Source organism: Drosophila virilis, chromosome 2 (genome assembly GCF_030788295.1).
Source record: "Drosophila virilis strain 15010-1051.87 chromosome 2, Dvir_AGI_RSII-ME, whole genome shotgun sequence".
Lineage (NCBI taxonomy): Eukaryota > Metazoa > Arthropoda > Insecta > Diptera > Drosophilidae > Drosophila > Drosophila virilis.
Window position 1 is genome coordinate 18,696,377 of NC_091544.1, and position 16,342 is coordinate 18,712,718.

Genomic DNA, 16,342 nt, shown 5'->3' on the forward strand with positions numbered 1-16,342 from the left:
GACCAATAGGCTTGGGCAGGCGTGGACTCAGTTCTGTGGAGGCACATGTCCATTGTCAATGTGACAGTGACAGGCTACCGGGCCAAAAGGCGCCAATCCACAATTCCCGACCTGTCCATTGTTTCGACTGGACAATGTGGCGCAGCATTTCACCTGTGCCGCACACACTTGACAATTTGGTTCCGCTCGTTGGAATTTCTGGTGCAGATTTCGCTGATTTTGACGCCTACTTCGGCACTCAAGTGCCCACCGCTGAGGCCATGCAAAGCGCTGAGGCCTTTTGTCCAGTTCGGCAATTGTTCCCCATTCAGCGCATTGTTCAGGCATTGCATGTGTGTCAAGCCTTCGTTTTACTTTTTGGCTCTTTGGGTTTTCGGAAGCCTTATCAATTTAAGCTTAAATGGCGCTGATTGTGTCAAAGGGTCGAGCCACGAGATAAGGTTTCAACGCCCAACCTCCTATAAAACATGCCAGCAGCAGACGAAATATTTTAGTTTCAAGAATTGTTAAGCAGAGACAAAACGTAAGTGACAAAAGCTGTGCAAAGAACTTAAATGGAAACATAAGTTCAAGAAATGCAACACAAGTGAAACTAAATTTGTCGTTTAAGAATGCATAAAGTCAAATGCAGCAAATGTTTGATATTAAGCAAGCAAGGCGTCAACTAAGTATAAACTAAATTGTTGCATATAAACAGATTGCCAGTTTCCAAAGAATGCATAATCGACTGTTCAGTTTTTCGGGTAATAATGTATCTCAAGTTATTCTTGATATAGTATTAACAGATTCCCAGTTTCCAAGGAGTTCACACGGATCGACTGTTCAATCAGTTTGTCGACTTACTAATAGATCTCTTAGCTTACCCTCATAGCTATTTTACTGACAGCTTATTCTTTCAAGCATGCATATATGCGTTTAAACTATGCTGTGTTATAAAATAACTCTATAAATAGGAATTCTTTAATTCTTAACTCTTCTTTAACAGAAGAAAAGGTTTTCACAAATATTGCAAATCTTTAAATTAAACCATATAATTTTGGGAATGTATTCATTTATATATTGATTAAATAATGAATCTTTATAAAAATGATTACTTTATTTTAACCTGTTCTATATTTATGCCAACTAAACCTTCTTACTTGTTTATGCTTGCAGTTAATAAAAAAATGAACTTCTCGTGGTTGTGCCTGGTTATCTTTGCCCTGTTCGCTGGTGTTGTTTCCGCTGGCAAATGCCCCAAAGATTTTAAGAGTGAGAACGGCCAATGCATTAGCCAGCGCACTATTCGCGGCGAGTGCCCCACGGGCTCCACCTATAAGATTGGCGTCAACGCCTGCGTTTATGGTGCATAGTTTGGAGCTGAACTAAATTGAATAAAATGTAATTGAAATCCATATAGACGTTGTTTTGATTTAATTAATCGCTGAATAGTCTTATTTTGCACACATTTCATTATCAATTTGCCCGACATTAACCCAATGATCGGCCGACCCCATTAGAACTAGGGATGATCTTTTCTTAGTCCGAAATGTAAACAGCTGCAGCTGATAAGTCGCGTGCCGGCTCTATATAAGCGCACAGCTGAGTGCAGATCCGTGAGTAGTTGCATTTTGCATTTACTACAGGTGGGAACTGCACTTGATTAAGGTGAAACGTATTCAACCAACGTAAACTGTAATTACTCCTCGTAGAAAACACACTCGGCAAATATGAACTGCAGTTGTGCTTGGCTTGTGATGCTGCTTCTGGCACTGCTCGGTACCGCCTGGGGCTCCAGCTGCCCGACCGGCTTCAGCAGCGAGACGAATCTGTGTGTCAAGGAACGGCCCGTGCATGGCACCTGCCCGCCCGGCTCGACCTATCAGCTGAATATCAACAAGTGTGTGCATGCTTAAGGTGTCCGATATATGTGTATATATATTTAAAATATTCTTATATATTTTGTGACCAAGGTAAAGATAATCACGGCAAATAAATCCAAAGCAGAAAAGAAGATCTTAAATTAGGGAATCACGATCAATAATTCATAACAAATTTCATGCCGTCGAGCCAATTATTTCGACGCTGGTGGGCGCGTGCATTGGGCTAGAGTTCAAAAATTGCCGCAGATTAACGAACGTGTCACGCGGATACGGCTACGGCTACTGCTGATGGTCAAAAGACGGACATACAGACAGGCAGACATTGGCCATTAGTTTATTACCATGTAATTGACTCAACGCTTGTCAGACAACGTTGACGTCGACATCAGCTCCTGCTGCTTTAATGTGCTGCATTTAATGACCAGACGGAGACCAACATCAACATCAACACCAATATCAACAGCGACACCAGCGACACCGACACCAAAAGCAGCAGCAGCAGCAGCAGCAACAACGTTGACAGCGCATCAAAGTCAAAGCGGTTTGTCTCTTTGTCCGTACATATGTCTATCAGTCTGGTGTGATTGGCGCGATTGTTTGCCTGCACTCTGGACCCCGCTTATCAACGTGCAATTGAAGCGCTTTAGCTTACGTAATCAAATGCCTCAAAGATTTTGCTGTAGTTCAACACGGCTCAGTTGAGTTGTTTGCGGTTCAGTGGTTCGGCGGCTGCTATAAAATTCATTAAAAACTTTGCCCCGCTACTTTGGCCACTGGAAATGCCTAAAAAGCGCCTGCAACATTTAACAGCAACAGCAGTAGAAAAAGTTTGCCAAGTCCAAGCTGTCGACAGGATGTGCAGCAAACCCAATTGCATATGCCAATGCAAAAGTTTTCCCAAGCAAAATGTCCACCCGACCTAGCAGTACTGACAAGCAAACTTAAAAAAAGATAGATAAAATAGAGATTCAGCTTATTTAGCTCGAATTAAGCCAAACAAATGTTATTTAAAAAGCTGTACAAAAATATTACAAAATTCCGACCATCTATGAATTCATGAAAGAAGTACAATAAAAAATAAAAACCAAAAACAATCGCTGATAGAAATTATGTAATCGGAATATGATATTATTTCATGCACCCTAAATGTTTGTACTCAAAGAATACCAAAACAAAAAAGGCGTATAGTTTAAAATCTCAAATACATAACATTTTTTACTTATTTTTCTATACATTTTTAATAAATTTATCTACTATATTTGAGAATATAAGAACAGCAAAATACTTCTGGCTAAAATATAGCTAGAACCAATTCGATGCCATTACTGACACCATAAACTAACATTCTTGTCACTGGGGCTTGTAAATTTCTATGACTTGCATAAAAATGGCCCCCGAACGCTTCCGCCGCTCGGGGGTTTCCTTTTGGCCTAAAAGTTTTCCGTGCTATGTTGGCAGGCAGGCAGGAAATAAGGAAATGTTGTCAGCAGTAGTATTTGCTGCCTGGCCAGCGACATTTATCAGTCAGTTGTTGCGGTGCTGTCCATGGTGGCTAGTTGGACAATTTTAAAACTGTCACAAGTGGCTGCCACGGCATTGCCACTGCCACAACCTCATCCTGCCACGTGCAACGCCTTTTGCCAGGCAGCAACTGTTGAGGGGCTGAAGTTGCCTCAATAGCCGCATGTTTTCGTGTGCCCTGGCCGAGATAGGAACCGCTCCTTGCTGCCGTTGCCCGGCTTCCAGGGCCAGCGCACTGCCGCCCCTGCCTAGCTGCTATGCAACTCACGCGTAAATATGACGAACGTAAGCAGTAAAGTTCTGGCCAACTGATAGCCAACACCAACGCAGCTCCTGCTGGCCAAAACTTTTACAAGACGTTGTCGCAAGTTTATGGCCCACAATGCACTCTCTTTCACTCGTTTTCTTGGCTTATGTTGTTGTTGTCATTGCTCTTCTTGTTGGCTGCAATTCAAGAATGTTGCAATGGCGTTTTCTTATCGCGCTCGGCTTTGTCCTGCGGCTGGCTGCAAAAACGAAAGTGTGGCCATAATTTCTGGGTTTTCCGCTGTGTTGCTGCTGTTGCGGCTGCTCCTTGGGCTACTCAAGCATTTCGTCCAGCGTCAAAGTTTATTGATGCTGACGTTGCAAACTTCTTTGCAACTGCAATTCATTCAACATTACTACTATGCCTTGCATTTCCGTTAATGCCGATTCAGGACATCTCTCAAGTTTATTTTATAATTACGGAATGCTGTACCCGCAGTAGGGATAAATGATTAATTCATTAATACAGCCTTAATGCTGTTTCGAAAACTTATTGATTTTAAAAATACATGAAATACATTTACTACCTGCCTATTTTTCAAGTATATTCACTCTGTTTTGAAAACTATACAATTAAAATTTTCTTCGCGAATAATTTTGAGCTATTCAAATTTAGAGTCAAAATATTTGTTCTTTAATAAAATTTTATAATAGTGCATTTTTTAATATTTCGTTTTGTCACAGAATAAACAAATTTTGGATTGTACATATTGTAAAGAACTCTTCGCGCTTACAAATCTATAATTTGCTGCTCTAGTTTGGAAAATGTTTATTTTGCTTAGATTTTGAAATTTTAACCAATACGTTTTAGTCGCCAACAACATTTTTGAACAAATTCCATTGTTTGCATTGAATCATTTAAACTTTAGCATATCTGCTCTTGTCTGTCTCTGTGTGAGTGCTTGTTTTGAGAGTGCGTTCAACATTTTCCAAAACTTGAAACAAGATGGCTGCTTTCCTCAGTACTCATGTGTTCGTGTCTGAGTGTTTGTGTTTGCCCCGCAGGCACGAAAACTTTAATTTGAGCTTTTTGCACGAGTAATAGTTGAAATTATATTATAATTTTACCGCTAGAGCAAAAACAAAAACTTCTGAGCGATAAGATGGGTAAGAACAAGGGAATTTTGTGTGTCTACTTGTCTCTTTCCTGCTGACTCTTTCTGTCTACTTCTGTCTCCATTTCTCATTTACATTTTACTCTGTCTGTCTCGCCTATCTATCGTAAATGCTTTTAATGTGATGTGCAATGGGCGGGCGGAGCTGTGGCCAAACTTCGCTCAAAAGCGACAACTAAATCCGAAGCGAACATGTGTTTCATGAATGCAAAAACCATGTATCTCAATTTGAACGAGTGTATGTGTATGTGTTTTCTGTGCGTACGAAAGTTTGGGTTGCTAAAATAATCGCTGCTCGCGACATTTCAGCGAAATGGACGCTTTGTTAGTGGCGGCTGCTGATGAATATTGAATTATTTAGCACAACCTGCGCTAAGTGGAAAATATCAAATTTAAGCCACTTGGGTGTTGTATTTTAATCAGCATTTTGGTAGCACGCTGGTGCAGCTGTGTACAACAGAGCTCACAGGGAATAACAGGCTCTTAGTTTTGTTGCGTTGTTGGATTGAAAATTCTCATCTTTAATTTAATAGAATATAATTATAGGGATGTATTTCATAAACTTTTTTAGCTGGCTTAGCGATATGATGAGCATGTGTGGCAGTTCATTTTATATGCGCGGAAATGAGCAAAGCGTGTGGGCCAGGGCTTTGGCAATTAATCCGTCTCCATCACCTGCCTCTTGACTAGGAAAATGATAAATTGTGGTTTAATTGTTCAAAAAATCAACATAGTCACATAACAAACACATTAATTTGAATACATTAAACAAAGAGAATAATCCGTGCGCATGGATATAAATTCTTATCATACATACTTAAATAAGTGCGCTTATTTTTTTATATATACATATATCCACCTTAGAGCTGGGAGATATTATAAAAGTGCAATAAGCCTGAGCCCATTGAAACTGTCTATACTGACTTCACTGACTATACTGACTACATCAATAGCCGGGATGCTCTAGTCTGCCTGTCAAATTGTGCCACAGTTCGAGAGACAGGAAATTTTGAACGTAGAAGATTTTGGGACTTGTTTATGTAAGCCTTTGAAAATAAGATTTGAGCTGATCGGAGCATACTTTTATACTTTGAGTCAGGACAAACAGTTTTATAAGTATATATGAAGATTAGCTCTATCTTTCCATTAACTTATCTCTTCGAAATTTCCAATTCTTTTTTGATTTTTGATTTGATTGCAACAATTCTTGCCTTAATTCCCTTAAACCCCTTCACATTTTCTGTTCAGCGCGTTGCAACTCAAATGTGCATTGTACAAGCAATTACGTAACTCTGTAAGTGGTTGACGTTAACGTTAACGCAATTTGGCACCGTTGTCTTAAAGTCCTTAGCTACTTAAAGTTTTTACACGTTTGCTTACCCAAAGGTTATCGCGACATTCAGCACCTCTTGGCCTTGTGTAGGACATTGTGTCTGTGCGATTGTGGGATGCTTGGCGTGTCTGTATATATATGCCTGCGTGTGTGTGTGTGTGTGTGTGTGTGTGTGTGTGTGTGTGTACTACCTTAATCCAGCAAATCAACAGAAGCTTCCTTTTAATTGCATTGCTGTTATTTCATTATTTCTGCAGTTTTGCTGCACTTCAAATTCGTTGTTGGCGCTGCTCGCCCTTCGTCCGTAACTCGCTTTTTAGCACACTTTTACAGAAACTTATGTTGGCTTAAGTTTTATCTTTATTTCTTGCTCTGCGGATTAAAAGGCAAAAAAACTGTGAATGCAACGGTAAGGCGAACGGTGGAGCGCAAAATGAAAAGGCAAAACTTTTTATTTGCTGTGACAAATTTTGAGCAGATAAAACTCAAAAACTTGTGCTCGGGTTTGTGGCCAAAATAAAATTCGGCATTCAGACCGACCCATACAAACTGTGCCCCACAACCGGCTCATTCAACCCCCTGAAATTTCTTGTCCGGAACGTGTACCATTGGAGCAATGGCAACAGCAAAGCTAAATTAAGAAATTTTTGGCAGAACTAATGCGGAGCATTAGTCAAATGTCAAAATTATTTGGGGTGGAAAACAATTTCAAAAGAAGTTTAACTTACGAAAATTACACTAGCTAACAGAAACTCTACAATATGAAATTCACAAATACAGACCGAGAGAGAGAGAAAGAAAGAGAGAGAGGAAGAGAGAGAGAGAGAGGGCGCAAGATACTAAGAAACAGAGAAAGTGAATAAGAATTCATTGAATTAAATTTTTACCTTTAATTCCGAGCAGCTTTATTTAATTTGGTCAAGCATTTAAGGATATCGTTCAAAGAAGATATGTAAATTCATAAGTAAGAGTAATCAGGATAGAGAGAGGCAAGAGAACTTAAAAACTATATTATATGGAATAAAGGTAAATAAACAAATTAATATAGTGAAGCTATGATAAGCAGAGCTAAGGGACTATATTATGTTGTCTGTTTCCTTTGAAATCACCCAATTTATATAGGATGTAGCACAGTGCTATCGGTAAATTTTAGACTGGATTGTAAGCTTAAGTTACTTTTAGCGAATTGACCTCGATGCTACTCTGCCTGCTATTTGTCTTTGACTTTTCGTGCGTTTTGGCTCATTGACATTTTGCATACGCCCCGTTGCACACGCTGCCGTTTGCTAGCCAATGCATTTGACGGAAGTTGCTAAGGACGCGTTGAATTTATGAGCAATGGGCCAAAAATGTACACTGCTGCACCACTGACAACAGCCAACAGTGAGTAGCAGCATTTGACGTACACGATGTGTGGCATGAGTTATGGGCCGTTGCTTCGTGTTGGTTTTGTCATTTGGCTAATTGTGCCCGTAGGCCACGTTTTTTGACAGGCCAACATAAATTTGTTGCAATTAATTAAAGTCGCAGAAATAGAAACATCACAATGTCGCATTGGCTGCCCTCCAGCGGCCACTTCTTTTCCATTTTGATTTATATTACACTAATTGATTTATTGACAGATTCTGCTGGCCAAGTGTGGAGACAGCCCCTGCAGTTTGTCGCTTCATGGCGCCCATTTAAGGCGTCTCGGACAAGGCTTTTGATTTCTCTCGCACCTTATTTGATTAACGTTCGATTCTCACAATTTATGAAACTTCATTAAAAAGCGCAAAATACGCGGCCCACGTTGTCAATGTGCACGTGCAGCATGCGAAAAATGTTAATAAAGTTTTTCCCGCACCTGTTCGCAGCGCCTGGCCTCGCCATCTTCATCATCGCTGCCATTTTTCATTGTAAATTGAATTTATTTGCTGCGGGTGAAGTATATTGCTGGGTGTCTGTATATATGAGTGCGGGTCTTAAGCCTCCCCCAGTCGAGGTCTGTGTTTCATTTCAGCGTACGTGCAGACTTTTCTTTTATTTATATTTTAATTTTCACAATTTTCATGCCCTGCCCACTCGAAAAGTTGAATTTGAACTTATGCAAATATAAATACATTTACAAAAGAAAGCATTGACATAGGGATCGACTGAAAAACACATCTAGCACATATATGAAAATGGAGTTTTTATTATTCTAAATTAACTCTTTAAATAGGAAAAATAAAACTAGAAACATTTTTTAATTATATGCGTTGACAAGCATATTTATTTCAATTTGTTGCAATGATGTTCAATAATGTTTTAAAATATTGCAAGCCTTACCAAAAAAAAAACGATGGTGTACAAATATCATTATCATTTGTTTCGTTTTACGTCTGATATTCAATATACGCCCCATCGGCGGGCTAATTATGCGGGGAGGCCTTTAGGGGATGTGATGCAACTGCAGCAGCTGTCCAAAATGTTTGATTTTAAGCCAAATTTACATTAAAAAAATGCCAGTTAACATTATTTAAATTGCAAATATTTCATTGAATTTGTCGTAAAGCTGTGCGACTATAATTTATTTTATTTTACTTTTTTTTTCGTCTGCCTATGCAGTGGGGGTTTTTTTTGTTTTTTGTTTTTTTTTTTTTTTGGGTAACACATATACAATACTGCTGCAAAAATTGCATAAAAATGCAGCATGTCGGTGTGGTTTCTTGGGCTGTCAACATGCTTTGCCTATCCAACGTCTGAGAGTTTTGTCAGCAGAAAAAAATACATTTAAAAGGAAGTTTTTGTCAGCAGCATTTGTCAGAAATGTCGTGCGATTGTCAAGCGAACGCATCTTGAGGCAATCGCTACGGGTGAGGTCTTTCCACAAACTGCTCCCGTGACAGCTGTAGCTCAGCTCAACAGAGATGAAAGATTTGTGCTGCGAATTATTAAAGCCTATCTGCGAATGCCTCGCCCCACTTTCGGCGCATTGCACAATTTATTTACAAAATAAAAGTAAAAAAGTTGAAAGCTCATTGGCATTTGCATAAAGGAAAAGTAAGCGAATGTAGCGAGTGACAGACAAACGAGCCTACACCTGACCAAACAAACCGAGACTATGACTGTGCCCACCTCCTACCGCAACAACAGACTGACTGAGCGACTGCCTGGTAGATAAAGACACGCCTGCCTATTCCCTGCCAGTCAATAGCCGCCGTTTTTTATTTATTTTTTGTTTCTGAATCAACAAAAAAGAAACATTTGGCCGACAGCCAGGCGGGTCAGTCAAATGATTTTACCTAAACGGTTTCGAATTGACATTTTGACATTTCTGCAGTTGTGCCTGGGCCTGGCCAGGAAGCGGCTGTGGTGACAGCTGACCAAGCGCGTTGATGAAATGGCAGCAGATGCCAGTAAGAATTATTTGCATACATCCAACATCAGTTGGCATATTAAAAATAATTTAAAGACTGCCATGCTTTTTATGACTATTAAAGCAAACGTTTTATCAAGATAAAATATCTTCGTGTCATTTCAGCTCAGTTTCTAGCAAATCGAGTTTTTTAAACTTTACTATTATGCCACTTCTCAACCACGTTTGTGAGAAATTTATTGTTTTATATAATAATCAAAATATTAATATTGATATTAATAATAAAGTATGAACAAGCTGAAACTGCTTATTTCTTGGAATGAGAAATTGTGGGTCAAGTGAAGAAAACTTTACAAGTTTTGGACATGATTCCAGCAGCTGTTCAAGTGTATAAGCTTTGCATACCAAAAAAGAAAGGTCTAGTATAATGATTTTGACTTTGGGTCACACTTCCCAAATAGTTCAGTTCAGCTAGAGGTAAGCTTTAAGTTCTCTTGCCTTACTTTATTATGCCAAGCGAAAACAAAAACAAAACTTGGCTCATATCGAAAAACGACAGCTGCACTGAGTTCAGTTGGTGGCCCGCCATTTGCTATTGTCCAAATTAGCATTTTAAACACCTCTTACTTTGGGCAAATGATATGGCACATGGAAAGCAAATGCTGCAGCAGCGCCTCGGCTAGCGTCAGCTGCTGCTGCTGCTTCTTCTGCTGCCTCTGCTTCTGCTGCTGTTGGCAGTTTCCCAGGCAGGTAAGTTGGCGACGCGTGTGTGGCCTTTTATGGCTGTTGGCAGCAAGTTTTTTGGCTATCAGCAGACAACCAAATCGAACTCAAGTCTGCGTGTTTGTGTTTGTGTCTGCGTGCGGCGGGAGTCAGTTTTGGCTACCTCACTTATATGGACAGTCAAACTTTCAATTAACACAAGGCGCATCCTCAGCTGCCGCAAAACGTTTTCACGCTCCATGACCAAGTTTGGCCCGGCAGTTTGGTCGCGACAGTTGGCCAATGCACTGGAAGCATTAATTGCTGGAACTGGCCTGGGACTGGGACAGTTAGTTGGACGGTGATTGGGACAGGATTTGCGGCCAAGAGTTATTAACACCAAATTAATCAACGAGCGTTTGACAGCTGAGTGATTTGTGCCGCCCAATTGCCGCGACTTTGCAACGGAATTGTGGCGCCAGCGTCCAGCCGGAAATTTCTAATTATGTTCAAGTCACAATCTAAGAGTTTGAGGCATGGCCACACGCCCACTTGTCGTTCGATTTGTTTGCATTTGAAACATGGACGCTTATGGCCAGCAGCCAAGAGTCTTAGCTCGTTAACCGGGTCGAAGTCGCAGTTGCCGGCAACTTGCTTTGATCTACTCGCAACTTTGTCTTTAAACGCGTGCCGCCAGCCAAGCTGTGGGCTTGATCATTCCACTGGAATTGGGGATTGTGTTTAGCACATTAGCAGGCGGCACGCCCATAAATCTTCAATGCTAAATTGAATGCGCTGACGAGCTGAGTGATAGAGTGTGGTTTAGGGAGAGGGGCCTAGGCAGTGGGCGGCGGTTGAGAACGTTGCATATCGTTAAAAAGCGCTGCTATAATTTGGCTTTAATTGGCTTGACGCGTTGCGTGCTGCTCGCTGTTCGGTGAGCTGTGTGCCACATATTAAGCAAACATGAGCATAATGGCAATTCACACTCTCTCATACACACGGGCGCGCGCACACACACACACATACACACATACACACATATAGAGCGACGCAATTAACATGACATGCTGCTCACGTTGGCCTGATTGGGCCACGACGATTGGATTAACCACAAAACTCTGTTGTCGCACAAGCGGCAAGCAGCAGGTGAAAAGAAGCAAGAAAGTAAGAACGATAAACGACTATGTAATGCCCTTTACACTAATCCAAATATATACACAGAACAGGATTAATGTTGAAAAAAACTATCATGAAGCCAAAATTATATTTTCTTAGCTATATTATTATGTAAATTACTGTTGTGTGTTCCCATTCACTTTTCGTTTGCCGTTTTTCAATTTATGTTCATATTAATTAATATAAGCAATTGGACACTAATGCCGACTTAACTCATGTAAGTCTGATGTTTCGATATTTGCAAATCACAATTAAATGGCGACCAAGTCAGTCACGACAAACAGATTGAACAGAACTGTTGCAGAATTGAAAAAAATTGCATTCTGGTGCCATACAAAACTCATCATTGCTTAAAAGGCTCCTAAAAATAAACCTGGATCTAAAACATATTGACAGATTCGTGGAAAAATTCAAATTAAAAATGATTAAACTAAAAATAAATATAAAATCATGCGACATATTCTGGATATGCTACCTGAGCTACTTGTGTCGTTGATACCCTTTCCGATGTGCAGTGAATGATGAAAATTGTGCGTGCCTGTTATGCGACTACCATGGGAAGGTGGGCCGCAGTGCAAGTTGGCCATAACTTAGTCAGTGCTTTAATTTTAATTATCCATCCAGCCCAAAGGGGGCAAGTGGGTCTGACTAATTTGCCAACAACATGACACTGACGCCAGAGTGCAGAGTCGAGCTACCAAACACAAGCACACAAACATATATAGATGCCAGCCATAGTGAAGAGCCTGATTAAGTTGAATACTTGGCCAGCTGCTTTACATGCTCATAGCCATTTGGTTTGGCGGATCGGCTCGATTCAGCTTGGCTTTTGGCATGCGTTCGTGTTAATTAAGCTGCAGTGCAGCAGCGCCGCATGACGCTGGCTGCGTGTTGGCCATGTGGCCATCTGGTAATCTCCGCGGATTAATGCGACACTTTGCAGTTAACAGAAGTCGTGTTATGCCGCCACCACCGCTGCTGCTCCTGCTGCTGTTGTCGCTGCTACAACTACTACTACTGCTACTACTCATTGCTCTTTTGCACGCTTGTTAACAATATTTCGAGCTGTTGCACGCTGATGCGAGCACCGAACATGCGGCCTGCGGCCAAGTGGCAGCCACTATGCCACAGTGGGGCAGTTGACCAGTGAATTAAGTGAAATGCTGTTTAATGCACATGTATTTACTATGTGTGTATGTCGATTATAAATTTTAACTTCCACAGGATCGGGTGCTTCACGCGGCACTTGTTTCTCAGTAACTTATATCCGGGCAGCAATTCACATTTCATATGCATCGACTATCAGTTTTTCGGCTCCCGCCGAGCCCTCAACTGAGCCAGGTACGTATTTGCCAATGCTGGCCAAACTGTTAGCCTGTTGAATAGGTAAAAGAAAGGTTTTGTAAGCTTGAACGAATTATGCACTTAGGTAATTTATGACTGATCTTCATGATAGAATAATCATTCATTATTGAATAATAATTCATAAAGAGCTTGAATTTCATATAATACATCCGATTATAAAAAATTTCAATGGGTTCAGGGTATAAAAAATATCTGCGATTGAATTTTTGAAAAAGTTTAGAATAATTGTGTTTTCCCCTTTATGTTATTAGCCCACAATGTAATCATTTTATGGAGACCTACCTTGGCGCGCTTAATAAGCTCACTCTGAGCTGTTAAAACGTTGTCCTTCTTGCCGCCCCAGGACCGCATGGCAGAGGCCTGCATAGCACGTCCAAAAGAAAAGGTCAGAGCCCACGGCTTGCACAGTGGCACATTGTTTGTGGCATTCAAGTTAACAGTAGCCTCCTCCTCCGACATGCCACCCGACAAGAACATAATGCCTGCAGGTTAAACACGGATGAAACAGTTCACATTTCTGGAGCTCTTAGCTGAGCTCTTACCGGGCACAGCAGGTGGCACAGTGCGGCGCAGGGCCAAAATGGTAGCCATGCCAATTTCGGCGGGCGTATTGTTCTTGTTGCTGTTTTGACCCGCCGTGACCATGTTGGGTCTGAGCAGTATGCCCTCTAAGTAGATATGATGATCATTTAGCGACTTAAAGACAGCGGCCAGCAGGGCTTCGGTAACCTTTTGACAGCGATCTAGATCATGGTCACCGTTCACTAGCACCTCGGGCTCTATAATAGGCACCATGCGCTGTGACTGACAGATGGCCGCATAGCGGGCCAGCACATTGGCGTTCTCCATGAGGGCCTGGTAGGAGGGCGTGTTTTTGTCAATTTTAATTACACAGCGCCATTTCGCAAAGTCGCAGCCGTCCTTTTTGTACTGAGCGCAGCGCAAATGAAGGTCATCCAAGCCCTGGGTGGTGTACTCGTCCATTGAGCAGAAAAGCGGCACCGAATTCTTGTCTACCTTAATTCCCGGAATGATGCCCTTTTTTCGCAGCACCTCAGCAAAGGGCACACCACCGTCGGTCTTTTGATAAAGCGTCTCGTGGAACATGATTACACCAGATACGTTTTCCGAAATTTTCGGATCTGTTGTAAAAAGAAGCTGACGGTACAGACGACGATTCTCTTCAGTATTCTCCACGCCAATCAATTGGAATCGCTTGCCCATAGTCGATGCCGATTCGTCTGCGGTGATGACCCCCTTGCCGGGAGCTACAAGCGCTTTGGCAGTGCAAGACAATTCATCCTGCACTTCCTTAGTCGGATAGTAGAAGTAAGTTGTCATTTTATTACACACAAAATTTCGATTATTTTTATTATAATTCACCAAATACGAATAATTTCAAATACATATATTTTGTTAATCTGACAGCAAAAAATAAGGAATGGAAAAGACAGTGTTCTCAATTCAAATCAGGATTATAAACAATTTAATCAGACTCAAAACGAATATTTTCACAACTAATTAGGAACCAATTTATTTAGCTGTTGCCATTGCTATATATAAATAGACACTAAATAGTTCTGCTTTTAAAAATATCCCTTATTCGTTGAAATAAATTTGTCTGGAGACCCATATATATACACTTTTATCTTGTAGCAGGAACATTACAAACATCGAATTTCTATATTTTTAGGTTTCGATCTCACGAGCCCGTGTGGCTAACCTATCTGAGCGTCAGCCTAACAAGAGAGTTGCCCCTGGTTCAGCTTTATCCGCAGTTATCAATTTTCACAATCCTTTTTATAATTGAACGTGGAGCTCTAATCATAAGTGAACGTATATGCCGCCACCTGCTCCATACGACAGTTGCTAGGACAACTGAATGTATTTTCGGTAAGGGATGACATTCAAATTAAGGAGCTTACAACACCGCCATTTAAATAAGTTTGACCCTATTTAAGTGTATAATATTTATCGCCTTTTCAGCCTGACTTGTTTAATATTGCTTTCTTTTCTTTTAATTTATAAGTTCATTAATAAACCTTTGTTAATCTTTATGCTATTAACAAAATTTATCGTTAATTTATGTGTTTAATATTTGGGCGCACCTTTGGCGTTTATCACTTCTTAATTATTGACCGCCGCGACCGCAGTCGCAGGCCCAGCCCTGGCTTAATGATATTCTAATTGGACTTTGAATTGTTTTCTTTGTTAGGGCGCGACGGTGCGGCGGCTTTTCATTTAAAATACTTACTTTTCGATAGCTGCAGATTAGAGAGCAATCTGGACACAGTCATAGGAAAAAAAATACACAGGATAAACTTGCCGCACATTAATTATATTTTATCCGCAATGAAAATTGCTGTGTAGCGTTGGCGGCTGCTCTTTTTTATGGCTTTCACACGCACATTTTATGGCAAAAGTTTTGTTAGAACAAATTATACGCAGCACCGTTGCCAATCTATGCGTTTGCGTGCTATCTGGCAGGTTGGCTAACTTTTGTGATGAAAATTATAAGCGTTGGGGGGCAATTTGCACAGCATAAATTGAATTTTAAAAACACATTTTTTTTCTCGAAATTTTCTTTTTTTGTGGCACAGACCAATTATTTTGCAGTTGCAAAGAAAATATCGCTCATACGACTATAATTCTAATTGGCGTGGGAAACGCAACGAGTGCTGTGTTATTATTGTGTTTTTTTTTGTATGATTTTTTATTGAAATTGAATTTTTTGAACCGAGTGCTTTAAAAGGATCGCTGGCGAGACACTTGCCTAATTTTGTGTAAATTATCGCACGAATTATGAGTCTCGAATGTGAAAAAGTTGCCAAAAATAGTCAGCGTCGTCTGCGATCGGCAACAAAATTAAATTCGATAAATATCAGACAGAGCCAATGTGCAGTCTATATGTCGATTGGACCCGTTGGTGTTGACTCGATTGCTCTGGATGTGCATGTGTGAGTAGTAAGTAGTCAAGTAGTTTTTCAGTCCAGCAACAGTATCAATATTCAAGCGCCGAGCTCCGTGCCCCAGTCGAGCCGCCAATTAGGCCAGACACTGCTAACTACTTGCTGGTCGCATTGGCCAAAATGTCTGGCCAATAAATCTACTGTAAATCTTCGCAACAACCCGATGGCGGCTCAAAATGTCTTTGCACCTAATTGAGCGTGGCGCTGAGTCAGCCGTAGCAGCAGCACTGGCGCTGTCACAGTGGCTTAAAAATTATTAATTGATTATCTTTAAACGTTTTAATTGAAAAGCGCGGCGCACACTAAGCTGTACAAAATTAGCAACAGGCTAGTTGACTTTGCAATGCTCTAGGATTACCGAATACCTAAATTTAAATACGTCTTAACTAATTGTCTGATGGAATGAGCTTGGATTATGGAATAGACATACGTATGGTAATAGTGGGTTATTAGAATTGAAATTATAATAAAATTTATAATATATTTACTTAAATAACATAGTTTTCTTTACGTTTTCCAGTAGTTCCGTGGGCTGTCACATCCTTCACAATAGTCTGCTCTTATTAAGAGCACCTTTTAAGCCCATTTCGATTTTACTGGAAATCCTTTTAGTAAACCCCCTATTGGAAGTCTGAAAGTATTTTTTATTTAAT

General features: G+C 40.6%; 3 protein-coding genes across 3 annotated transcripts; 2 read left to right on the top strand and 1 right to left on the bottom strand.

The window, feature by feature from the left end:
• Window positions 1-395: 395 nt before the first annotated feature.
• LOC116650677 (uncharacterized) lies at window positions 396-1,394 on the top strand. The gene is made up of 2 exons (XM_032435019.2): window positions 396-523; window positions 1,156-1,394. The coding sequence occupies exon 2, from the start codon at window positions 1,167-1,169 to the stop codon at window positions 1,350-1,352; it is 186 nt and encodes a 61-aa protein (XP_032290910.1). The 5' UTR covers window positions 396-523; window positions 1,156-1,166; the 3' UTR covers window positions 1,353-1,394.
• A 209-nt stretch (window positions 1,395-1,603) lies between these two features.
• LOC6630257 (uncharacterized) lies at window positions 1,604-2,002 on the top strand. The gene is made up of 2 exons (XM_002053380.4): window positions 1,604-1,625; window positions 1,692-2,002. Exon 2 carries the CDS (start codon window positions 1,710-1,712, stop codon window positions 1,893-1,895), a length of 186 nt encoding a protein of 61 aa, XP_002053416.1. The 5' UTR covers window positions 1,604-1,625; window positions 1,692-1,709; the 3' UTR covers window positions 1,896-2,002.
• Window positions 2,003-12,516: 10,514 nt separating this feature from the next.
• On the bottom strand, window positions 12,517-14,131 carry Ald2 (Aldolase 2). Its single transcript, XM_002053379.4, has 3 exons — window positions 13,263-14,131; window positions 13,003-13,202; window positions 12,517-12,730 (listed from the first exon to the last, which is right to left on the bottom strand). The coding sequence occupies exons 1-3, from the start codon at window positions 14,059-14,061 to the stop codon at window positions 12,635-12,637; spliced, it is 1,095 nt and encodes a 364-aa protein (XP_002053415.1). The 5' UTR covers window positions 14,062-14,131; the 3' UTR covers window positions 12,517-12,634.
• Window positions 14,132-16,342: the final 2,211 nt, after the last annotated feature.

Excerpts from the sequence above, each read along its gene's own strand:
- LOC116650677 (XM_032435019.2), top strand. The coding sequence starts at position 1,167 with ATGAACTTCTCGTGGTTGTGCCTGGTTATCTTTGCCCTGTTCGCTGGT.
- LOC6630257 (XM_002053380.4), top strand. The coding sequence starts at position 1,710 with ATGAACTGCAGTTGTGCTTGGCTTGTGATGCTGCTTCTGGCACTGCTC.
- Ald2 (XM_002053379.4), bottom strand. The coding sequence starts at position 14,061 with ATGACAACTTACTTCTACTATCCGACTAAGGAAGTGCAGGATGAATTG. Across the intron at positions 13,203-13,262 it reads TGTGCCACCTGCTGTGCCCG|GCATTATGTTCTTGTCGGGT; the intron begins GTAAGAGCTCAG and ends TTTAACCTGCAG. Across the intron at positions 12,731-13,002 it reads AGCTTATTAAGCGCGCCAAG|GCTAACAGTTTGGCCAGCAT; the intron begins GTAGGTCTCCAT and ends CCTATTCAACAG.